This window comes from Cotesia glomerata, linkage group LG2, assembly GCF_020080835.1.
Source record: "Cotesia glomerata isolate CgM1 linkage group LG2, MPM_Cglom_v2.3, whole genome shotgun sequence".
Lineage (NCBI taxonomy): Eukaryota > Metazoa > Arthropoda > Insecta > Hymenoptera > Braconidae > Cotesia > Cotesia glomerata.
In genome coordinates this window covers 6,659,068-6,686,784 of record NC_058159.1, presented here as the reverse complement: position 1 = coordinate 6,686,784, position 27,717 = coordinate 6,659,068, and the positions used below count along the sequence as shown (strand labels likewise).

General features: G+C 32.2%; 1 protein-coding gene across 7 annotated transcripts in view; it reads left to right on the top strand.

Moving 5' to 3' along the window:
- The window catches only part of LOC123259379 (zinc finger protein 608-like), a 95,086-nt gene that overhangs the window by 50,963 nt on the left and 16,406 nt on the right, over nt 1–27,717 (top strand). For all 7 annotated transcript variants that reach the window (XM_044719835.1, XM_044719832.1, XM_044719837.1 and 4 more), the window contains one exon: nt 10,062–12,429. In XM_044719835.1, the coding sequence (XP_044575770.1) occupies nt 10,612–12,429 (1,818 nt within the window). In that variant the 5' untranslated portion in view covers nt 10,062–10,611. The remainder of the gene's footprint in view (nt 1–10,061; nt 12,430–27,717) is intronic.

The following is a 27,717-nucleotide window of genomic DNA, read 5'->3' as shown; positions in this document are numbered from 1 at the left end:
ACATTCCGGCTACGTCGAGCAGAAAAATAGTATACACACCTTGGCCAGTAAATAAGAAAGCCTCAGATCACATGTTTGTCAACCTCGGCTTCGCCTCGGCCAACAATTACATGTGATCTGAGACTTTTCTTATTTTACTGGCCTAGGTATGTAATATACTATTTATTAAATTCCGATTATATTACAAATTATAATTAGTAATAAAAAAAAACAATAAAAATTTTTATATGTAGTTTGATGAGCAATAAATCGATTGAGAACCTCGGAGAATGTTTAATGGAACCTCGAGGCTCAATTCTCAATCCGCTGTGAATGCGTGTGAGTGTGTGTATGGCACCGGGGGGAAGCGAGAGAAAGGGGCGGTAAGAAAAGGTGGTGGTTGAGTTTGCCTGCACACTGGCGAAGTGGAGTATAGTGGTGTTATACAGGCTTTCGACTGATAGACTAAGTGACGAGAAGATCTGCGGAGATAACGACCAGAAGCGATACGGGAGATAAACTGCTCCCGTGAGTGAATTACCTCGTATGAGTTTTTGACTAGAAAAGACGACACTTACACACGACAGACACTTCCTATACATATATCTATATAATAAAAGTATTTCTAATCCATAGCTCGAGAATCCGAGATTTATATTGCCTTTCGCTGTAAGCTTTCATGTCAACTCGCTCCGGATTTATTAAATACTTCCAAGCATATAAATATAAATTTACTAAATTATGCAAATGTATGCGAGAAATTATGCAGGAGATAAGGTTTTTATAATTTAAAACAGTCTAAATCTCTATACATAAAAATGTTGCAGTATTTTCTGTTTAACTTGATGGTAAAAATGAAAAAAAAACTCAGCAGTTTTTAAATAAATAATTACAGTGGAAAAATTGCTAATCTTTTGTGTAAATTTTGAGAAAAGAAAAACTTGAATAGGAAAATTTTGATCGGAAATTACAAACATGTTTTGTTGAAAAGATACCTGGGAGCTCTACTTTCTTAAATCGAAATAGTGACTATAGTGACTATTCACTATTTTTGCAATGCAGAGTAGATCACTAATTCAAATAGTGGTATACTTTTCACTACTAAATAGTGAATAGTCACTATTTCATAGTCCAAAGTCACTATTACGATTTAAGAGAGTAATAGGCCATTCTTAAAATTCATGTTCTCATACCGAGCTTATGCTTTTATGTAGTCTTAAAAATATATTGACAAGCACTAAATTTTATTACCTAAAATTATGTCCCAGCTGCTGTAAAAATTCTTGAGAAACATTTAGATAACAATCTCTGGGACAATTGTCAGTTTAAGTAGGATACTGTAAAAAATTAAATCGAGATTAACATTGAGTAAGCAAACAGTAAAATTTACTCCAAAAATTTTTATCCAAACTTTGCATTTATGTAAAATTTTTTCTTGTTAACTTTTCAAGTTACTAGAAGAAATTTTTGATATTTCTTAATATTAGATGATTTTATCAAGTATTAAAAAAAACAATTAATTTTATTAAATAAATTAACAAACAATTTAATTTATTATTACTTGAATGATTTTTCATAACATTATCTGACTTAATAAATATTTATTATCAATTTATTTACATTAACAATGTAATTTTCTTCATAAAAATATTTATTAATACTTTAAAATTTAAGATTTTAGAGTTTAGTTCAAGATTTTTTAAAATATTTATTCAAAGTTAATTTTATTTATTAAATTAACAAGCAGTTTCTAAATAAATAATTTTATTAACACTAACTAAATTCACCAATCTTTAATTTAATAAACTGAGAACCCCTGGCGTCCATAAAGCCCATTTGTCAGGCCGGAACAAACCAAAAATAAATTATTTAAATACATGAAAAAATGAATATAAATCAGCGCTGATAAATTAGTATTATCCAACGTTAGTATATATTCATATTTATGCTCACATTACCCACATTTATATATATATATATATATATATATATATATATATATATATATATATATATATATATATATATATATATAAAGCATATATTGCCATGTAGGTACAAGCAATGTGTATATCACCGTTCTCACGGTTAAAATTGCAAACAAATTCGTGCAGTGTTTCTATTCTCGCTGGTACGTCCAGCACTAAATATCTGCAACTATATACGTCTAAACAAATACATGTGTAGGTATGAATATGTACTGGAGCGTTCCAGGACTTGTATGGAACGAGTCTCCGGGGAACGCGAGCAGGTACTGTCAAAAGCTCGACATAGCAATCGCGGATAGCTAAAGTCTGGAGTATTCTGCAGAGAACCTGATGTGTTCTGGAGGCAAAGTATTCTGTGCACGGCAAACGCGTGCGCTTATGCACTGCACGTCTCACTACACATAAATATTTATGCTTCCACCGTAACTACAGGCAACTCACGATATACAGTGTACATACATCCAAAACCTACGTACACTTGCTTTCGTACCTATTTTATTATTTATTTATTTATATGTTTACATGTCGACTCACATGCATATACATTTACACACACACACATACGTAAAAATTTTTATTTTAAAATTACCTTTCATTGCTTACTTGTATGCCGAGTAAATATTATTTAATATTTCATAAATGTTATTTTATCATCGTGCAAACAGGGCGTATTTTTAATTTATAATTATTATTTGAGTATGTAGACACACAAGTACACAGCCTGCTTTGATATAGTATTTATATAATTAATAATAATAAAAATAAAAAATTGAAACGATCTTTAGCTGACAAGTTGATCGCCGAAGGCATTATTAACATAATGTTGATATTAAAAATACGGTCTATGTTTGAGTAAGTCTGTCTTAAACGTCTGTCTGCATATGAGCCTGAGCACGAGCCTAGTTAAGTTATTAGTTAGTTATTATATTGTATATAATGTACGGTGTAGGATCCACGGTGAAATAATACTCATCGCGTAGCGCAGTGATCCCCCGGCCTCCTGGCAACGTCTGCTCGTATCGGGGCTGCTTAAGTGCTTGACAAGTACTTCCGGCAGACGTACGCTTAGCTTAGTTATTTAGTTAGTTATATGCTGTATGCATGTGTAATCCTGTGCTGGGCTCAGTTTATCGTTACCGTTTCCTCAGCCCATGGGTGTTGCTGACACGTAACGAGCGAGTATCAACCCACCGGCTATGAGATTACGCTGATCTTAAAGATCATGCCTTTCTTTTATTTTTTTATTTATTGTTTACATTGTTAATCTCTTGAGATTGCGTTTTTATTAAATATCATAATTAAATTTTTTTATTTCTTGTTCAAATTAATATTTAAATTAAAAAATTAAAGATACAAAAAAATTCATCAAGATCTTTTTTATAGATAATTCAATTTCCTACAAAAAAAGTCTCATATTTTCAATATTTAGCTCAGAATAATGATAATAATTAAATTTTTTTATTTCTTGTTCAAATTAATATTCTGTCTAAAATATCAAAATTTTGTAAGGTTCTTTTTTTAAAGAATTTAATTTTCCACAAAATAGGTCTCATAATTTCTTCATATCTTTAATATTTAGCTTGAAATAATAATAATACAATTGAAAAACATAAATTAATATTCAAACTTTTGAACAGAGAATATAATAATAATTATGAGTAATTAATATCTTTTATTATTTAGCTTCATTAATGTTAAAGTTCTATGTTGAATCCATGAAACAGTAGACAGAGAATATATAGTTATATATAATATGCAAAATATATATTTGATTGAAGCGGATTTAGTTGAACATAAAGTTCATTTTCATTCGACCGCCGTTGAATAATATTCCCCGGTACATTTGAGAGCCACATTTGCCGCTATTCGTTGAAACTTGAATTTCGCTATTGTGCAATTTCAACTATACAATATAATAATAATAACAATAAAAAATAAATAATAATAATATAACCAAGCTGAAAGCCGTATACCATAGTATCGTGCTCAACTTATTTTTAATATTTTTTTTACATGATCATTTACCACAAACTCCGTACTGAGTACAGCCACCACACTTTGTAACATCTCTCTGCAATGATTATTATTATTACTATCATTATCATTATCATTATTATCCTCATTTAAAAGTTTTGTTGACAATAAAGCGTTTACTCAGTTGTGAAATACCGAAAAGAGATAACAATTTATACAAAAAATATTTTACTACGGATAGCAAATATCAAGCATAGTATTTTATCAGCACGAACAAATACTAGAGTACAGACAAACTATCTATGTAATAAAAATAATAATATTTGTAGACGCGGTTCCCGGTTAAATAAAAACGTAAATTACGAATGGTGAGTGGGTGAAGGCCGGAGTAACTGTTTATAGTTTTGCTGTTGCGTTAAAAGACTAAAAAACCGAAATAGTGATAAAAAATCGGTCTTGGACATTAAACTTATTACCCATCAAACGCATGTATGTTAATGTACGAAATAATAATAATAAGAATAATAATAATAACGTAAGTAAAGGCAGAAAAGCAGCACAGCGTTTACGACAGCCGACGACGGTGCAATAAAGATAATGGACACCCGTCATACTATCATGCTATGCCAACTCGACCTGTTTTAACTCACCTCTGTGCTCCTCTCGTGTAACTCGGAACATGTAACATGTAATGTCGTGTGTACTGGGTATTATTATATCTGTACAGAGACCCTTGCCCCTCAGAGAGCTTCTCTGCCTCCAAGCTAATTTAATATCATTTCCGCTAATATTGGTCTGCTATTTTTCAATCCAAACATTTGTTAAATTATTGACGATTAGTATTTATGACTTTCAGTGCCACGCTTGATTGTAGCGAAAAATTAACTTTTTTTTTTATTCAAACCGCAGTTTATTGTTTATTATCTAAAACTATGTCAAGTTATATTGCTTTGCTTTAATGGTTTTGTTACTTGATCCGAGGTCAAAAATTTATACAATTAAGAAGGTATGAGCAAAATTTTTGATAAAGTAGAAAACAAAAACGAAAAAATTTTTAATGAAGTCTTATAAAAACAAAAATAAAAGCTTAATAATTCATCATTTTTAATTGACGATAAATTCTTCGGTCAAATAATTGGAGATTATAATTTAATTTTAGCTTGGATACTTATTGATTAGAATTTATAAACAAGTATGTATCTTACATGAATAATAATTAATGAAGCAGTAAAGTTTTAACATATCAACCCGATAGTTTGGGAACAAACAATACACGCGACTTGTTCTCAGGCTTTCCCACCTGGCGTGCAAGCCTCCGAGAAATCAATTTATCTCTTTTTTCGTTTCTTATCTTTATGTTCATACCACACAGACATTACACATACCAGTCTTAGATTAACATCTCTCAATCAAAACCACTGATGCGATATTCCAGAAATGATCCAAGATTTAAAAAAACTTTTCATCCCAATTGTGGTCAATTCTAAATTTTTCCATGCTATGAAAAGAATCAATTACTAAAATTGATCAAGATAAAAAAAATTGATCAAGATAAAAAATAGTGTTGAAGTTAACCGAATTAAGAGGCTTTTTATGAATTGTAATACACCTGTTTCACTTATAACAAGCATATGTCGTAGAATGATACGATGACGGTGAAGTAAAGAGACGATGAATAATTTATATTAGCAAACGTGGAAAGCAGAGTATTATATGGCGAAAGGCAGTTTAAAGTTCCTTCATAGTTGAATGCCCACTATACACTGTACGGAGTAGAATCCAACAATAACAACAACAAACTAAACTGAACTAGACTCAGTATCGAATGGCTGGATCCAACAATTGACGTCCGCTATAGGCTGCTACCTGTACCGTTCAACCGTTGTTAGGGCTACTTCACTTTATGCACCTTTGACGCTAGCAAACGTCTCCACCGCCTTCTTCCTCTGGCATTCGGCTCCTTTACAAATAAAGCTCTTTGGTACAGAACATAGTTTAAAATGTATGGTGTCGAAGTAGAAGCTTGACGTGATATGCCCACAAACTCTGCAATCAATGGACACAGACTAGACAGTGACGAGTCGTATTGGTATTTGTATTGATATTGCTCCAGCTGCTACTCTACAATTTCGGCCTAGTCCTATGTACACACTTTGACGGGTTTTAAAATTAAATTTGCTGATCTGATCTCCAGGTAAATAGATATTTTTATGGATTTTCAGTATTTGGACGATTTTATTCGATACTACACAGTTTTTATAACAAGTTATTTGGATCCAATTTTTTTGAAATTAATGACATGTAAAATTATCTTAGACGATCAATTAATTTTTTTAATCAATAATCATCTGTAAAAATTGACCATACCAATATATATAGCAATATATGACTTGATATGACCGTATATAATTTTATGATAAAAGTTAGTTTTATAATTCTCCGACAGGTGGCGCATGATCGGCAAAGTTTCTCTTAGAAGGAAAGTTAACTCTAAAGTATAAAGTTCAAAAATAAAAATCACTTTTTACTTCTCTTAAAGAACTTATCTGAGATTGTTTTTGAAGTTTAATCAATTATTAAACCAACTTTTGCATAATTTAACAAATTAATTAGCTTAAATTATTTAGATTAAATAAAAAATATTTTTTTACCCATATATAAAAATTTTTTAACGAGTAGATACAAAACTGTGTTGACTAATTAAAAAACTAAAAAGAATATATTGTTTTGATGTAACAATAGCTGCAATAACTCTAGAGAGTATTCTGAAGTAAATAGCAGCAATACTGTGAATGAAAAGCAATCTCCTGTTAATCGGTTTAGAATGACCCGTGATTTAAAATAAAATTCGGTCGATTATGCAGAGCCCGTATGACACCAACACGTACATAAGATATAACACGGTAGGGGCAACACATAATGCCGTATTCTATCCAGTGTCCTAATACCTACTAAGGCTCAAATAAGCGAGCGAGAGTGAAACGGATGAGTGAACACGGCCACAGGAGCATCTGCCGCTTCGTGACTTTTGGGGTCGGCTCCATGTACTATACAATACTGTACTATTGTAATGTATGTGTAGTGTCTGTAATGTTCAATACATATATACAAATGTATGTACTTGTTCCTCGCCCACCGAGCAGCGCCGTATAAAGAGCCTTTGAACATAGGGGATATCACGGAATACACCGAGCCTGAGTACATGAGGGACATCTCCAGCTTGCAGGCATATGGCGTATACGACCCGAGTTTTTATTACGAAAGAAAAAAATTGAAAAAACAGAACAGGACAGAATAACCGAGATGAAAGAAAAAAACTAACCTTACTCTTCTCATTTCCCCTCGTTTTCATCACATGCCAGCCCTGGACTAAATAAATACATATTTCCATCTAACGCCACTGTGTTACTGTCGCGCTGGTGTCCACTGCTCAAATTAAAGAGAAAAAGGATTGTTTTTTGCTCCTTTTCTTACTATATTTTTTTTTACCGGCCGAATTTTTGTTGCAGACGCTGGACGACATTTTAACTCGCTGACAACCATTTTCTTTTGTCGGGTTGTCTAAAGAATTTTTCTACTCTACTTTCTACAAAAACTTGAATTTTTTTCTATTTGTTTATTGATTGAAAAGAAGAATTCATAAATAATTTTGAAGAATTTTCTTGCTACGAAGTAAGAAAAATTTCTTTTATTACAAACTCTTTTGCGAGATTGAAAATAATAAAATTCTTTAACTATTTTTTTTGGTACAAAATTTATTTTCTTTAATTAAATTAACTCTTTTATTAGTGTAAAACTTATACAGTGAGAAAAAGGAATATTTTCTTGACACTTGAACATATATTGAAAAATTGATTAAATTAATTTTTATTTAATTAAAATAAAGCAATTAATTCGTGTAAATATTGTAATAAAGGAAAATATTGATATTTTTTTATTAAAAAAGTAACAAATTAAGTAATTTATTTCAAAAAATTCTTGAGTGAAAAAATTTCTGGCCAATATTTTATTTTCCTTTTGCAGTGTAATTTCGTAGCACGAGAGATAAAGACTTTTTCAATTTAATTACTAGTTTCTTAACAAAAACAGGTGGCCAAGAATATATTTATATACTTAGGGTTCACCTCAAAATGAGTTTCTTGAGCCAAGTGTTTCATTTAATTTAACGTATCGCTAATACACTAAACTTTTGAAACAGCCACAAGTTTTAATGAACGAATAGTGTGTATACACTTACACTGAACTTGTTTTTACCGTACCGTCGATTATTAATGCAACGTATCATTAAAACTCACACACACACACACACACACACACACACACACACACACACACACACACACACACACACACACACACATCAACACTCGAGCCGTTGTGGTTTTTAATCAGCTGGTGGTGCACTATTCTTCATACTTATAACTACCATATCGTATTATACATATACATTTACATTACACGCTCAGTTCATTCTTAAATAATAGCGCGGTGCATTTCGACAGAGCCAATTGTAAACTAAGAACAATATTACTACACTTTCAAGTGCCCATTGACTGGCTATTGTTTACGAGCTGCAGACGCTGCATTTTATGTCGCAGCACAATTCACTGCTAAAAAAATATTCACATCAAATAACATTTGTTAGTCCCTAACATGTTCAAACTCGTTAACTGATAATTAAAACTCGAGTAAAAAACAAAGTTTTTTCATATGTTCAAATTAATATTCTATTTGAAATATCAAAGATGAGAAAATTGACGAGGATCTTTTTTGTACAGAATTCAACTTCCTACAAATAAGGTCTCTTATCATTTTTTCATATCTTCAATACTTCATCCGAAATAATAATAATAGTGATATGATCGTACAAGCATGAGATTTATTAATTATAATTACAATTGTTATTATTAATATAAAATAGAGAGATGAAAAAAAAACGTTTTACTTAAACTTTGAGAGTTGAAGTCGAAAGGAAGTAATTATTTAATGTAATGTTATCTTTGACATTGACATCTGTTAGATAGCTGTTTTAAATAAAAACACTTGCCGAGCAAGTTAGTGATTATTTTATTTTAATAAGCTCGGAATAACACGATAATAAAAAAAGAAAGTTATCGTATCGTATGAATTTAATTGATTAATTAGTTTTGAGATTAACTAATAATGTATGTGGTATGAGAATGAGAATGAGGAGCTAAATAAGCCTTCCAATGAAGCTTTTTGTACTTTTTGCAAAAGTTATTCGCGCATAAAGTTTTAGAATTAACGCAGCGGTGAGATAGAGCACGAGAAAGAGAGAAAATAAAGAAAGAGACGGAGAGACAGAGATAGAGATGCAACTCTATACTACATTTTCCGGCATAGCAGAGTTCGTCTGCGATCTATCTGATCTTCTATGTTGTGTGAGTAAGTTTGGTAGCGAGCCAAAATGCCGCCGGTTAAATTAATCGCTCTCTGACACGAATTCCACCCCAAGTGGGAATACAAATTTGTTGGCAAACCTAGAGGAGACGAATAACTGGTTGAGTATTTTCTTGCTCCCCGTGAGAGCCATCTGCTTTTAAAGATTAATGAATCCTAAATTTATATCCGATTCACTCAACAATTCGAATCTGCCCGGGATTATATCTCTGTATCTTGTCAATTATATGTCTTTTCAACCGAACATAAGCACCCTCGTCGCTGATTTTGAGAAAACATTGAAGATGTGTCGGAATTTATGATACTTTATTTCTGACTGATTATTTTTTTCATAATTTATGATCTTTTCCTTAACTTGTCGTGTTTGCCGAGTTTTGTGTAGAAAAATTGACGTCATTTAGATTGACGTCAGAGTTTCTCAATATATGCTTTTTATGGTAGATATTTTAACAGATTCTACTTGACTATAAAAAAAGTAAAAACATTTTATTTCAAGAAAATCTATTTTAAACTTTAAAACAAACTTCATTTTTTGAATTATTAACATTACATCAATATTATCATTATTTTAGGTAGAATATTAAAGATATGAAAAAATGATAAGAAATTTTTCCATGTCTTTGATCCATTCGACAAAATATCAATTTAAACAAAGAATAATCATCATCATCTAACGAAAAAAATCTCTTGATGTTTCAGATCCAAACTGATGGAGTCATCAACGTGGCATAGCTCTCCAGAGCTGGAGGATGCCTAAATGGATAACTGGCGAAGCATCCTACGGATTGATAGCTGTGTTTTTTTATACAATTGAGTGATCAACCAGTGATCGTGGATAAGTTTTATCAGTGGGAGTGATGAATTACAGTTAGTGTGGTGTCTGAATAGTGGATTAGATTATTGTTAAGGTTTGTTTAGGTGTGAGCTATCAATAGTTTGTGGATAATAAAAGTTGGTAGAAGGTACAGTGTCGAGACGCAGTTTTAAAGTGGAGTGATAGTAACAACGAGTTTTAGTCAGTAGTTGTTAGTTGAGTTGTAGAAGAGAAAGAGAAAGAATACCAGTAGTAACCAGTTAGGGTGTGTAGTAACCGGCGAAAAGTAATGTGTTCGATGGACGAGGAGCGTCTCGCGGGCGGTGGTCCGGGTTCAACTACTCCAGGCAGTGGATTAAGCTCTTCGCCGAAGAGACAACACCTCAAGTCCTCGGTGTACAGGCTGGCGGGCGCCGAGGAAACGGTTCCAAGGGCATGGCGACCACGCCAATAGGCGGTCGCCTCCCTAACGTTAACCGCAAAGGAATCTCGCCAAGCTTGGCGGTACCAGCCTCATCAACATCCTCGTCGACATCATCAACAGCATTAACATCATTATCATCATCCTCATCAACGACAACTCCAATATCGTCAACATCCTCAGCTCCAGGTCAGTCTTCATCGCCTTCCCCGAGCGGTAGCGGGCCCAACAAACGCGAGAAAGCGAGCAGGGAGTATCACCAGCATCAGCAGCAGGGCGACCGGTTGGTGGGACGTCGTGATTCGAAAGCAAGCACAGTGGCTGCTAACGTCGGAGAAACGGACACGGACACGGCCACGACGAATGTGACCAACAACTTTGAGTACGACGACAATGAATGGGACATTGGCATAGGCGATCTGATAATCGACCTCGATGCTGACATAGAGAAGACGAGGGACGAGAAATTAAGCTCGGGAAACGGGATGGCTTCAACGCCTGCCTCGGCAGCAGCCACGAATAATCAGAACCAGAGTCACCAGAGTCACCAGTTACAGAGTAACCAGCACCAGGTTAACAACGCTGTTCCCCACCAGAACTCTTTGCCTTTGTCGGTCGGTGGAACCGCACTCTCTAACCAGAACAACCAAAATCAGTCTTGTTCATCGTCCTCGTCGTCGTCCTCCTCAAACTCATCGTCGTCGCCGTCCTGCGGCGGTAATTCTAACTCCGGGCTAGCCTCCTCCGGGAACCAAAACGCTAATAATACCAACTCTAACAACTCTAGCAACAACAACAACAGCAACAACACTAATAGTAATAATAACTCTAACGGTAGTAATAACTCTAATAATAGTAATAATAGTAGTAATAACAGTAGCAATAGTGGTAACAACAGCAACAGTTTGGTGAACAACTCCAGTTCCGGGAACAACCAGAACATAGGGGGCGCCACCGGCAACAGCTCGAACGCCGGGAACGGAACGGGAGGCAAGCAGACGAGTTCTGTTAACGCGGTTCACATAAACTCCGGCAATCCCGGAAAAATGGCTGTTGAACACTCGGCCACCGTAGACAAAGGCCTCAAGATGAAGATCAAACGAACCAAGACAGGAACTAAGACCAGCGAGACTAAGCACGAAATTGTCAAGTCCAACGAAATAAACGGAACCAGTTCCAACCAGGACGGGAACGGTAATTCCACCTCGTCCAACTCTTCGACGTCTTCCTCGGGCTCTTCGACGTCCTCGAGCTCCTCGACCAGTTCTCAAAACTCTGATGTTCCTACGGGGAACTCCTCTTCCTCCTCTAACAAGTCCAAGCCACATTCCCCGGCTTCCGGACCGCCCGCATCCTCGACGGTGGGTTCCAAAAGAGGCTCCAGTGGTCATAGGAGGGACAAAGCCAGGGACAAGCACGAAAAGCCCCAGAGCAATAGTCACGGGCCCCAGCAGAATAGCAAGCCCGAGATGAACGGAACTGCCAGGCCGGTGTCTCAGGGTCAAAATTCCACGGGGGCTGGTGCCCAGTCGCAGGGTCCTACTCCTGCAGCGACTGCTCCTCAGCAACCTCAGGGTCCACCACCCAGTTCTAGAACTGGGTTCCCAGGAGCTCAAGGTGTTGGTCCTCCCGCGACCAGCGCTGCTGCTCCATGTCCTCCTCCTAGTCCAGCTTCGGCGACTGCTGCTGGTTCCGCCGCGAAACCAGAGCAGACCAAAGTCGCTGCTGTTCCTGGGCCTACTTTGAACACGAGTGTTGACGAGGCTATGGACACGGCTGCGTGTAGTTCGCCGCCTATGAAGAAGATGAAGACGTCTAATTCTGAGCCAAAGGTAAGGCTTTTTTTATTTTTAGTTATTAAAGTACTGCTGTCTCATTTAAAAACAGATTTTCCGAAATTGAATTCTAATTGATAGTTGATTTAAAGTTTTTGTACTTTTTTCCTAAAAAATTTAATGATTAATACATCTTCTACGTTTAAGAGCGGTTTATAGTTGATTTTCAAACGTGTTTTTCTCATGTATGTGATAAAATTTCGAAAAAAAACGCTTCGCTCTTCGATAGATAATTTAATTATCTATCGAAGAGCGAAGCGCTTTTTTGGAAAATTTTCATTTATTTATGCATAAAATGCGTTTTAAGATTCCATTTGTTGTACAAGTATGACAGAGATACTTTCGTTTGTCCAATAGAGGGCGAGAGAGAGAAAAAATGTAAACCCTTCTAAAATCAAATTTTTATCAATTTTAAGTGTCGATTTTTTTTCTTGTAAGAAAAATAAAAAAAAAAAAATTTCAATTTCTGTGCTTTGAAATGAGGCTGTAATGTTTCAATTAAAAAAAAGTATCCATAAGCACCTTATCTTATCTTCAAACTATCGACCACTGAGTAATAAACCTTCTTTATAATTTTTCCCAAAAATAAATCATAAAATGACATTAAGTATCCAAATTACCAAATAAAATAAATTTGTTAGTCTATTTAGTATCGAAGATAAAGACCAGTGGATACTCGAGTGTCACCACTTGGTGGTCTTGATCGCCAACAATACATCCACTTAAAAACGTCCACTTAAAGTCACATTTAATAGCAATGGCAAACTCCAATTTACCTCTGGCTAGAGTACTTATAATACAACCGCCAATTAATTTAATCGCTTTAACGACTACCACTGAAATACTTCCTATTGAAGATAATAGACTTGCTAGCTAGAGGTTCCTGTTATATTACTGCCTGTGGTGTTCTAATTACAAATCAACCTCCAAATGTCCCCCCTGTAACAAACATCAATAAAACATCTCTATATCTTTATCGACACCCATTTATTTTTTATCTCTATTTCATCGCCGTCTACTTTTTCCGTGTTTTTTTTATTTTTTATTAAAATATTAATTCACGAGGATTGTGTGACAACATTGCCGAACAGCCGGGGGTTGATTGGGGTTGCTCGATGACGAGGGACAAGCACCAACACCAAAGCACATATATACACACAATAGCAGCTACATGCACACACTCGCACAATGAGCCAAGTAAAATTGGGTGGTGAGGGAAAAGGCAGCAGCAGGAGCAGTAGCAGCAGAAATAGTGGAGCTGCAAGGGAAGTTCGGGGCAGCCGAGTCGAGGGGTTGAAATCAATACTCTGCGGTCTCCGCCCCCGCGAATACAGGAATGAATACACCAGCAAACACGAGGGCGAGACTACACCAAAGTCCAGGGGGTGGAAATTTCCTCCCCTTCCCTCTTCATTCTTCCCGAGCTACTCCAGAGTATTTCACTATTTTTCCTCCCTTTCTTCACTGCGAACCCTCTCGGGGCTGCTGCTCTTTGCCCCTTTGTTTCTTACTCGCTTTTCTTCAGTAAACTCGCGGAAAACAGCGACACCGACGTAAAAGCTCTCTCCAAATTAAATACCTTCCGTTCGGAGCGAGGAAAGACCAAGACCATGAACGAGAACGAGGTGTTCTTCAGCGCACTTGCTCACTTTTTTCTTCTGGTCATATATTTTTAATGCTTATTTTCTCGCACCTCCAGATACTTTCACGTAATTTGTTTCTTTGCCTTCATTTTTGGTTGGGTTTTTATTTCGAAACCTTTAATTGGTTTTTGTTGCTTAGATAGAAAAATTTTCTAGATGATAAATTTTCTTGATGAATGGTAATTATACCTAGAGAATTAATCTCACTAATCGATTGAATCTATTCAAGTATTCGCGGTTGGCAATTTATCTAACGGTGTTTAACCTCGCATTAGCTAATTGCAATCTATTCCGCTCAAGATTTGATTAAATTAAAAGCTTGAAAACAAAAATTATTCGCTGGAATAATGTTGAATCTCTTAAATCAAAAATATTATATTTTTATTTGAGTTATTTAGTTTTTTTTAACGATCCAATACTTAAAATCATAAACAATATAATTTTTCTTCATTAAACAGAAAAATTTATTTTCAAAAACAATATTAAAATAATTAAATAAAGAAATGTTTTAAAACTTTAATAAAATATTTAAGATTCAAAAAATTTATAAGGTTTTCTTTCAGGTAATTAAATTGTCGATAAAAAAAAGCTCTGATCAATTTTATAAAAGGAATTCTATAAATAAAATTAACGGTGTTGAATTTTTGAGTTTAATTTGATTACCAAAAAAAATTCAAGCTTTGGCTTTTAGGATCTGTATAGAACGATGCCTTCGGCGTTACAAACGCGATATTGATCAAAAGTAAAATAATAATTGAGTAGTTTTATACACATACACTCAACCTAGGACAAAATAGCCAGTTGCTTTTCTCCCCTGATATTTTTCCCCTTGTATTTTTTATCACACCACACCCTTCGGCAAACTAACGCTATTATTCAGCTTTGACGTACAAAAATAAACATTCCAATGGACTCAAACATTAATACGTAATAAAAGACGTATGAAAGTATTACTTTTACTGTATTAGTATTTATTTTGAGGTTTAAGAGTACTTTTTTTTTATTTTTTAATGCACAAAGGCGCTCTGAAACAAAAAAAATAATAATAACCATTGCATTATTATTATTAAAATACACGAAGATTCTTTAGAAATATATAATACAAAATATGAAACACAAAGGGAGCTCTGCCGGCGGGCGAGGTAAACTTAAATAAAGGACCAGAGACAAGTTTCTGAAGGGAAATGTTAAATTAGCACACAACAGTTGGGCAATGCGTGCACCAGATGAACAAGGATACAGGCTTAAAAATTACGACTATGAATATGAACAAACGTGAGAGAAATAAGAAAATAAAAGGACAGAGAGAGATGTAGAGTGTAGATAAAGTTGGTGGTGCTTTAGCTTTGACTTTTAGCTTTTGCTTCAGCGGGTGGGTTGGATGCTTTTGCCTTTTCACTCTTACTTTGCTACTTGTCAGAGTTTTGTCGTCGTAGTCGGCAGCAACAGCCCCTTTACTTTCGACGAGGGTTCCCGTGCCGATTACAGTAATTAACCGTCAGTTCTAATTAAAATGGCATCCTGGAGCGCCATTCCGGATCGACGTTCTCATCAGCAGACGATCGGTACTGAGCTAAGAGAAAGGAAACTCAAATAATTCATTTACGAGGGTAAGATAATGATAAAAATAAGACCTGGGGAAGATTGATTAATTGTGGATAGTATCAAAATTAATCGAACGAACTTTATTTCTTATTTCATTTTCTTTGCAAGTATTATTCTGGTTAATTTGTTTTAATTGGGATTAATTAACTTTTAGATTGAGTTAGATATTTTTGGAATTAATGATGTTAAAAATAACTAAATCAAATTTTTTGTAAGATAATTTTATAAATTTATTCGCTCATTTTTAATTTTGTCCAAAAAATATTAAAAATTTTTCAACAATTAGTGAATTTTTCATTTAATTTACAAATACTAGCAACTTTGCAGTCATTATGTGCATTTTTAAATAATGATTTTTGTTAAATTGCACTGTACTTTCTTAACTACTGACGTTTTTGATGATATAAGCTCATCCCGATGTTACACTCATCAAGAGCTTTCATTTGAATACCCACATGCAATTTGATATATTTTTCATATATACATATATGTAATATACATAAATATATGAAAAAATTGATGTGGGTACTCAAATGAAAGCTCTTGATGAGTGTAACATCGGGATGAGCTTATATCATTAAAAATATCAATATTTCACCAGATGAAATGTCATTTCTTAATTATGTATTTAGAGATAGAGAATTTTCGAATGCAGCCTAAATACTTATCATTATAAATTGACTATTGGTGAGAATTATATGAAACCATGAAAAGGTACTTCTATAGGTCAAGACTTTTCTGTTTTCTGTTTTCTAACGATACCAAATTTAACCATAAAAACCCATTTTATCATATAAATACACTGGCCACAAAATTTTGCTTATTCTCTTAATAATATAGATTTACTAACTAAATATCAAAGATAATAATTAAAAAAAAAATAAAATTGTAATTTAAAAGCTCACAAATATTTTTCTTCAAGCGTTTGAGGTATTAATTTTTTTTATTTTATTTAAAATTTCCATTATTTTCCCTTTATCTCTTTTTTCTTGGGTTTGAGCTTCCGCTCGGCGTATAACAGAGAGATGCATGGTATTGTTCTCGTGTCGATTTTCCACGCGACCTCTTTATCGATCTATAAACTTTTAAAAAGCGCTGAATGTACTGCCAGTACGGGAACATGAAAGCCGAGCGGAAGTGTTGATAGTGAGTTGAGGCTTTACAGATTATCTCTTACACTCAAAAGTACTTTTTCAGCTCTTGACAACTATTTGATGACTAAGACTCGCGACTTAAAACTTTTATTCTTATTTGTGACTTGTCGGGATTTATGTTAGCGATAGATATATTTCTCCAACTAACTGGCTCGGTACTTACTCTCATTTCTTCCGAGAGTGATGCCGCCGTTAGTCAGCCTGAAAACTGGGCTTGATCGCGTGCAAATGTGCCTCTCGCGTGAGTCCATATTTTATTTCCCCGGTCACTGGCACGGAATTGATGTATTTCGATATCAAATATTATAATAACGATATGTATTTCATTATTTTCATTTCTCGGCTTTAAGCTTTCGATAACAGTTAATTAAATATTTTAATTTACAATAATAATAATTATTATTATTAATTCTCTTCATGCAAATATTTAATGTTTAACCTCTTATGATATTTATGTTCTGTTGATCTCAAATTTTTATTACTTATTCTCATTATATATTCATTTACTTCCACAATACACTGTTGAATTAAATGCTCGGTGTGCTGAAAGTAATTCGGTGTGAAAGTCTCACTACTAAATACGCTGTTTTATTTTATTTTACTTGGTGTAGGGAAAATATTTAACGTCAGCCATCAAGAATTAATATAATTACACTTAATACTATTTTTTTCAATTTAAAATCTAAATATTAATGCAAACAACTTTTAATCATTTTTTTTTTATAATAAAATTTTATATTTTAATAGAATTTATAATAAAAAAAATTTTTAGGAATATATTTTTTTAATTAAAAAATTTTTTATATTGTTTTTAACTAAAAAAAAATTTCTTCATCCAAAAATCGATATTTTGAAAAATGATTTTTGATAAACTAAAAAAAAAAATTTAATTAAAAATTTTAACTATTTTAACATTCAAGTCCTAAAATTAATTACAACTCATAACATATTAATTAAGTAGAACAAAAAACACTCTAACGGAATTTAAAAAGTTAAAATTCCCCCCGGATGCTCGTTTATTATCTTTTTGCATTATGTACAGTTTTAACTCACCCGAGTGGAGTAAAGTGTCTTTACTTGGCACAGGTAATTATCGCTGTAGTTTGAACGATTAACAAGTTAGCTCTCTATTTAAGCACTCCTCTACATTTCAGATAATAAAATTTAATTCAACAGAATATAAATGTAATTTCATCGTCTCTAATTATTTTATCAGTATAGCCGATTGGTATATACGTATCTACATAATATGAGCTCAAGAATTGCGGCATTAATTTAATTAATAGCTGTACAGAGAACATGCTGCAGGAGAATCATAATTTACAACGATCAAAGTGAATAAAATAAATCTCGGGTGATTGACTGAGGCAATAAATAAATTCCTGGAATCAGTCTTGTACTTGATATTTATTAGCGGGTTGATAAATTTTTTCGCGGCTCGCCAGTTAACTTTGGGAGGAATTTGTCGCAACTTGGAATTAGTTTGACTAATTTGCCCGTGTCCAATTAGAGAAACTAACCAGCTCAGCGTGAGCACTTGGAGGCACAACTAAACCGTGAAGTAGACACTGAAAGAGTACCTAACACACTCGTTATAGTTATGTCAACTGCTGCCGGTTGCATCAACTTCAAGACCCAAGCTTTACTTCAACTTTAGCTCAGCTTTGGTACATTATTTTTATATTCATATATTTTACATATTCTATTCCACGAAACGACATATTTTTCTTTGTACAACATTCGTGTATTTATGTGTGTTGATACATTTACGCTTAGTGTCTCAAATTTATTTTTTGTTATTACAATCCGGGTAAAGGGATAATTTTAAAGAGTAAACATTAAGCTTGCTGTTGGTATTAAGTTTTGTTTAAGAGATATTCAGTTTAGATAGTGTCACACGTCGAGTATATGACATGTGTCTGTAGTCTGTGTAGTATTTTATATTAAAGTTAAATAGAATATCATGTGTGGGTGTATAAGTAGACAGAGGAGAGAAGAAAGACTAGACTACTGTACTACACATACTTTGCTTGACAGACAAAATATTTCTGTAGATGTGTATGAGCTGAATTTCTGCGGACGTTGAATATTTCGAGACAAAAAATATCTCTGAATAATGCAAATGTTCTAGAGAAATAAAAATACCGGAGACAAATTAAAATATCTTCAAATTATTTACATTTTTTTTAATGGATCATTTGAATATTTTTTGCTAATATTCATATTTATTTTGTAATGATAGTGTTTTATTATCTGTTGATAAATTCATTTATGTAGAATTTAATTTTATCATAAGCTATTATATTTTTTTATTTTTAATAAAATTTTTTTACTATTTATTAATAGGTAGATATTTTAAAAATTTTCATAATTTGTATTATTTGTTAGATAAAAAAAAAAATATAAATCTGCCTGATCTATCAGCATTTTTTTTATCTATTCAAATTACAGAATTTTAAAAATAGTCTAAATAAAATTTCAGCCCTTCGTTTTATTTAAGTGTTCAAATAAATATTTTCCAACAAAAAAAATATTTACTAAAATTTAATGAACTATTTATTGACTGTTAATAATTTTTATTTAATAAATAATTGATGAACTATCAGAGATACATTGATTGTTGTTATACAATAATCTATCACCAATAAATAAAGCTTATCAAATCCTATCAGCGCACTAATTCATCCCGCGTTTATTATAAAAAGGTTTAAAATTAATGGATTGGTTCTTCAACTTTTAATCCTATAAGTACTTTGAAAACTTAATCAGAAAAATAACATAATTCAAAAGTTGTCAACTATTCTCGAGTTAAATTAAAACAATTAAAATTAATAAAATATGCAAGTAGCCTCGAAGTAATGAGACACAAAAGTTAGCAAACAGCGTAGCAGCCCATAAATTCTCATGAAAATAGTCTCGAGTGTTCAAAAAGCCCTCAAAGGAAGCTTATAAGAAAGTTTGCCGTAAATGTCTCTGTCTCTCTTGATCAATGCGAAGAGAAATTCTAAAACTACCCTGATAGTTGTGCAGTTATATAACTATATCACATCCGAACGGAAAGACGCAAGTATCGACCCTCATAATCTCATCTCTGTCTGCAGCGTTTAGTTGCTGATAGTTACCCAACACCCACCCACTCACACACACACAAAGTATTTTCCACATTAAGATACAAAGTTAAACACTGTATGGATTTATAAAACAGTGTTGTCAGTCTTACAGCACACATGTGTACTGTAGAGCAGATAAGGGAAAAGTACAAGCTGGGTAAACAACTTTGTAAGATATAGCAATACCTACTGCAGTGTTATCACCGAGTGTGTGGAACATGTGTGTGTCAAACTGAAACTCAAAAGCCTGAGCTTAAAACGGTGTGTATAAATATAATATCTATATATCCAGGGTAACTTTGTTCCTTATGTTAGGTTAAAGCTCCCTCGTAAATGGAACTTCAACATTACATCAAATAGCTTGGCTCACGCTGAATGTGAGCAACTTTCCGAGTGTATTTCTATACCGTCCGAGGAGTTTTGTCGATGCAACATTACTGAACATTGCACACTATCGCAGACATTTTCCAGCTATATACAACATGTAATAGCTAGACTATGTCCATACGAGCTGAGCGACTATACCTGCAAATAGCATTTAATGTACAAACACCAAACAGAAATATTTATCAACAGCATACATACTTACTTGCACAATATCTACACTGGCGGTGATAGACGATAAAAATTAGCGATTGTTTGAGTTTGAGAGGTAACCCGTTTAGTAATGATACCCATGCTCACAGTACATAGCAGCTAACTTTTATTATCACTCGTCGATAATCTTTAACCTGATTACTATCAGTGTATACCCGAAGAAACTTTTACGTTAAATCTTTTATTAACGTTCATAACCCACATGCACAGCCTTTCTCATTGTCTCGGTTGAATGACCTGGCTGCTCGCTCACAAGCTACATGTATGTCTCCATCTCGATCCTCAACATACAATACTGAATCGAACGTATATTTTATTTACGGCAAACATGTATGGGAATTAATGCACGCAACATATGAATCAATTCTACAAACGCTGGCTCTACGACAAATATCTCCATTAATCTGGACTAATTTCTCCATCCGGTGTTGGTGACTCACAAGTTAAGAGACATTAAAAGTTGTTTTTATTTTTACTATCAGAAATTACATCACCAAGTCATTACTTTTATTGCATTTGATTAAATAAAATAAAAGTGTGGCTAAGTGGCAATATCCAAAAGTTAAATATTTATTTTATTTTTATTACATCTGCATACGGCTTGCTTAACACAGCCCAGCAATTTGGACATCAATGCAAATATTATTCATAATTTGGCTTACGAAACACTGGAGATGATTCTCTCTGACTCTGATTTTTATTCGGACGAGCTCAGAGCATCCCGCAGTGCAATGCAACACCGGGAATAATATTGAGAGCGGCGGTCTGCTGACAGATGGCGCAACCCGATGAATCAATATTCCCTGGTTGGTGGAGTGCATGGAGGATTCTGGTTGGCTCGCAAGGTTCTACGTGGGCGAAATGTCGAATGGGCTCACCTGAAAATGGGATGAAATGAAAAGAGGATGAGAGGATGGAACATAACCTAGAGATGGAAAATCTATGGAATAAAGGTGCTGTTCAGTATTGAGTTTTGAGCCGCTATGTCTGTCTCTACTTCAAGGGTGGACTCTTTTCAGGGATAAATTGTAGCAGTCTGTCTGGCAGAGCATGTATGCATCACATATCCTCCAACACATCTCTGCTGCGCAACAAGATTCCAGAATATCGATGTTTCAATATAACGTTGAAAGTTTGCGGTATAAATGGGAGAAAGGAAGATAGTTTGGTGGATTATGCCCAGAATAGTGACATTGATGTTTCTTGTCCTCCCCAGAGAGATTATTCTCTTTGGTTATGCATCACTTCCAGTCCCTAATCCATCCACATACGTATGATGTATAATACGTAATCATGTTCTCTCCTGACGTTAAATGTTAACCGTACACTTGATTGAACTAATTGTCATCGACATTGCTCATCTTCATTACGTACAATGTATTATATATTATTATACTGATTATGATTATTCATTTTTGTTTTAATTGCATTAATTATATTTAGCCGAGATAATAATTCATGTAGAGAGATAACAATATCCAATATTCAATCAGTTTTTAAATTCATTAAAGTGGCACACGGTCGATGGATTTCCGATCAGATTTATTTGCTAGTTGTCTACTTGTGTCAATGTTTCCTATCTATATAAACCAACACCATCAGTTTATTTTTCTGTCGGTGTCTAGTCTCGTGTTTTGTAGGATATTTATTCTTTTGGAAATATAAATCGTAACTGTTCTATATCGTAGAGGAAAATATAATTTTATCAGTGGATTAAATAAATTCAATCATGAGAGAAATCCTTTTTTCGCGGATCCAATTTTTTGTTTCACTGGGTATCAATTATGAATTGAAGCTTCGATTTTTTATCTTCAATGATTTTAGTATGTTTTTTTTTAATTAATTTGAAAAAAAAAATTTTTGGTTTAAAAACTGTTTGTTCTTATCTATGTTGATAGAAGAACTTGTTGATATTTAATTAGTTTTATCAATTGTTGATAAATATTTATATTTGTTGTTAGTAAATTAATTTTTCTTCCCCTTTTACAAATTAATAAATTCTTTCTAATTGGATCAAATTACTAATATTTAAAAAATATTAATTTATTTTCAATAAATAATTTTTTAATATTAAATAATTTAATGAATTTTTAATTTAATAAATGAAATTTTATTTTAAAAAAATATTTATTAAAAAATAATTATTTGTATTTGATAAATTATTAACTTATTTTTAAATAAAATAATTTAATAAACATTTATTAATAACTCTAAAATAAATTTTTCTCCAAAAAAAGATTTATTAAAAATTCATATCATATTTAATAAATTCCTCAATTATCAAATTAAATAATTTAATAAATTTCTATCAGTATATCATAAAAATTCTTAAGATATAATTCTATAAAACACGGATTATTAATTGCTATTAATCTCAAAGAATAAAATTTTTTCGATAAATCAATGAATCATATCTAGACTTTAAAATGATAGAATATCACAGAGCAAGTATAAAGTTATCGATTAATCATGCTTTTAAGCTATTAGCAAATTTGTATAAATATTTTATCAGGAACAATATTGCGAGGTATAGACACTACTCAATACTATTAATAAATTTGCGTTTATTCTCGACGAAATGTATGCTTGATTTATAACGTCGGTGTATACGTACATGATGTATGCCGTCACTCTATAATCCGTATGTATTTATGTAACCTGTCGCTCGTCGATCGAGTTATAAGCAGCCATGGGAATAGCCGAGTTATTTCGTAAAACGAGGATTCATTAAACATTTATAGCTCAGATAATTATTTATACGCTTAGTTATTAGTCGCTTTAATTCCATTAAACATTCAGCCCGTCAAAAGCACACAAAACAGTTTAGAACTAAATGTAGAGGGAAATGAATTATATTTACTTGTATGTGTAGTTTACTTATTTTGTTTGAATTAGCGCACTAATCAATATAATTTATCGCATTAATATACTTAATTTGCATATTTATTTATAATTATGCAAATGTAAATACTTATTTGGTTTATGATGAATTAGTGTTACTTCACTTCCGCTCTTAATTATCGAGTAATTGTAAATTGCTCCCAGCATGAATTTATAAATATATGTTAAACGACGCGCTCTTGCGTAAACAATGTTTAAGATATTAAACTCGTTTTTTTTTTTCTATTTTTATTGAGCTCGGAGCTCATACATATTCTTTAAAAGCATTTACTTTTTATTACTTTTTAGAGAGGATTATTTTCTCAGGTCCAAAGTTTAAGAGATTTCTTTTTTATGCTGGTAGCCTTAATTAAATATTTATTGAATCACTCAGATGTCAGATTTTTTTTTATGTATTTTAAAACCTCAGAGTATATTCAAGTACTTTTTTTTTTAAATTAAATTCAAAATTTTCGATAAAACATCATTTTTATCTAAAGAAAAATTTTTAGTTCAGTTCCAAATTTTACTTTAAATTTTTTCTTTTTAATTATCTAATTTTTAATTTTTTTTTTTTCTTTAATTTCTCAAAAAGTTTTTTTATTTATTCCCCAACAATTTTTTTAATTTAAAATAAATAGTTGTCAAAATTTTTTGCCCTTCAATATTAAAAGCAGCTGATTAAAAATTCGAGTAATTAATTAAAAATAATTCACAAAACCAAGTGTTTATAATTACTACAGTTGATAACAGCTCTCAAGATGGCATTAACCGCTCAGGGGCACACTCTTCTGAGTTAATCGTCTCGAAGTGGTAGTAACAGCCCATATCCATTCACATTAACAGCAACACATACAAAAATTTCTACATACATTTTAGATAGTTTAAGTTAATATAACTTTAATAAGGCAGCGCTTTACTCGTCAGAATTTCTTGCCGAGTGTCGCCCAAGGGCCTTTGATCGATTCATGGTATACCAACATGTCCGTCTTGTTTTTTTCCGTCGACAAAGTACGTACGTGGCATTCGTTAACGCTTTCTGTCTTTTTTAATCCAATCCCACTGCTCTTTACTTTATTATTATTACTATTATTATTATTATCATACTACAAGATATATTAGTAGTTGTGGTTGTTTAAAAAAACTTGATTGAATGATTCTCGGGTTCTTTAGAGTATTCCACTTAAAAATATTTTCATTAGCTTCTCATATGTTAGTATAGCAAATATTAATATCGTAAATGCTATTACTCATAAATACTATTGTTACATATATCTAAATACAATTTAATAATAATAATAATAATAATAATAATAATAATAATTTGACGCGTAACCAAAAGATCCAGGTTCGAGTCCTGGTCTGAGCTATCTAAATTATTTTTTCAGTCACTGAAAAAAGTTACACTGAGTAAAAAATTAAATCTTTCTCTAATCATAATTGTCAAAACAAATTTTAATTGTTATTTTCACCTAAATTTTCTCTGATGTTATTGAGGCTTCATACCGATAAAATATTATGGTGAAAAAATAATAATGAAAAATTAGTCATTATCCAACAATTTGGATCGGGTAGTCTGGCTTATAATATTAACCATCTTTGATTTAATAAATAATAATAATAATAATATTAACAACAAAAATAATACTTTAAGTTTTTTAAATTTGATTATCAATATTATTATTGTGAGCAAAAATTTATGATACAAAAAAATGATAAGAGATCTTTTTTATAGGCAATTGAATTCTCTATAAAAATGATTTTTATCAATTTTTTCATATTTTTATATATTATTATTATAATATTAAATAAAAACACCATAAAATAGTCTTAAAAGATCAACAGTGTAACAGCAACAACAATAAAAATAATAATAATGATAATATCTAAAATTTATATTTCATAAGATAAATTGCTTATGTTATAATATTTATTAACGAATAAATGTTTTTTAAAATTAATTACGAGGGCAAAGAATAATTGGCGATCGATCAATGTCTAGAGTTTATGAAATCACTGTTAAGTCATTGGAATATCAAGCTCCAAAGCGTTATAATAATAAAATTGTCGAGGGGTTAAAATCGATAGACTTGAACGAGCTCATTCTATATCTCTCGATATACATAAATATAAGTGCTTGTTACGTACATCTGTAAATACTATAGTTACAAACGAGCGGTATTATATTTTATAGTTTCAGATATGATAAAAAAACGTCTATTGACTTTAACTATTTTAAGTGAAATCACATATAAATTGGCTGCACAATAGTAATTATTGAGTTAATTCATCTAATAAAAAAAAATACATATAACGAAGCTATTAATTAATGACAATAAGAATTAATATTTAATGAGAGAGAAATATTGAATTTTCATTGAAATATTTAATTTAATCACAAAAGTTGAATTACGATCCATTTAAAATTTATCAATCAATTAAATAGAGGGAATGTTAAAATTAATTTTGTAATTGTGAAGTGTGTGATGAGTTAATAAAATAATTAAAAAAATAAAGACCTCCATTAACTCGTCAAAAACAATTTTGTAATAAAATTCAATTTATTTTTATCGGTACTCGATGTTATATTATATTTGTGATAAAATTTATTGTGAAATTATTTCCGATCGGAAAAAGATAGCGGCATGTATAATAAAAAAAAAAAACCGTAAAAAAATGTTCTGATAAGCAAATTTTTATATCAGACTTTATAAAAGTATATCTGATCATATTTAAACATATATGGAGGTAAAAAATAAAATTTAAGAACAATTTTCTACATATTTTATCGCTAAGTAGTTAATTAACATAAAAATTTAATTTTAGAGAAACTACTTAAATAAGTAACAAAACTTAACTCTCCTCGAAGGAAATAATTGAGCGACCATGCGCCACCTGTCGAAGTTTTTCAACACCATTACCGTCGAAAAAAAATTTTTTTTCAAGAAATATCAGCTCAATTATTAATAAATACACTTGAAAAAATTTTAATAACACACTCAAAATTTAATTATCATAAATCAATTGAACGAAAAGTAACGCGTGAAAGTTTTGGCAGCACTAAACGAAAGAAAGTAAACGAGCTTTTGAGTTCACCGAAAAACGAGTGAGTTTTATATGTTTGGCACTGTTACAAAATGAATTTAGATATGCCAAAATAGGATTACAGAGAGTTTTCTCGGGAAAATAAGGGAAAAAGTGTAAAAACAGCAACACAGCTTTTTCTCGCGGTTTCAAAAACAAAAATAACAACAACTAAACTAAGAAAGAAATATACGCAGTAATACCACCTGCATTTTATTTCTTCCATTAAAGTTGATTGCTATAATGCTCTCTCCCCGGAGTAACAACAAAAGACGACTTTTTTATTATCATCATTATCAATGGTATATACAAAGCATAAATATATAAATTTTTTATTTTTGTTTTCCGCGTAATTATACGGCTGGTAACAATTTAACTTCTCAGCTCGCTCGTCATCCTTCATCATCTTCATCTTGGTCATTAATAAATTGAGCTGATCCAGCTGAATGTTTAATGGGTGAAAAAAGTAAACACTAAAATGAAATAAAAATAAAACTACTGAAAAGAAAATCCAATTATTTATGCAGCTCAGAATAATTAATCTACACGAAATAACTTGACAATAGAGTGGAGACCGAAGAGGGCATGGGGATTTAAATATACCTCGGTCTGTATAATTTAAAGAGAAAAAAGTAAATTCCACGTTGGTTGTCACGAAATAATTATCTTAGACAGCGTCTTCTATTTTCCCGAGGAAAAAGCGCATCGGGATTATACAGTTCGCTGTTTTATTTTGCCCTTGGGTCTTTTTAGCTCCACAACTAAACGCAACACTGCAATGAGCTGGCTGAAGACAAACACAAACACAGAGCCTCGTACTTTATACCATAGAGGTTTTATCGCCGCCTTGGATCGTGATTGCAAGCAACGCAGCGCACCAACCTGCCCGGTAATTGGTCCGCAATTAGCCACCAGGGCTACCGTTTCTATTTCCGATGCAATGCTCAGGTTCTACAGATGTAACCAAGATATCTATTACAGTATTCATTATTCATAACCGTCAACTAGCTGATTTGCATCGACATTTTCCAGTCACGTCGCTTGCAATTTATAGCTACCAAAAATTTATTAATAATTAAAAACAGGATCAATTTATTAAGTATTAATAACAAATTTCATGTTTTTTCCTAAAAAAAAAAATTGCTTATACTTAACAAATTAATAGGTTATTTAAAAAAAAATAATTTATTATAAATTTTCAATTTTAGTACT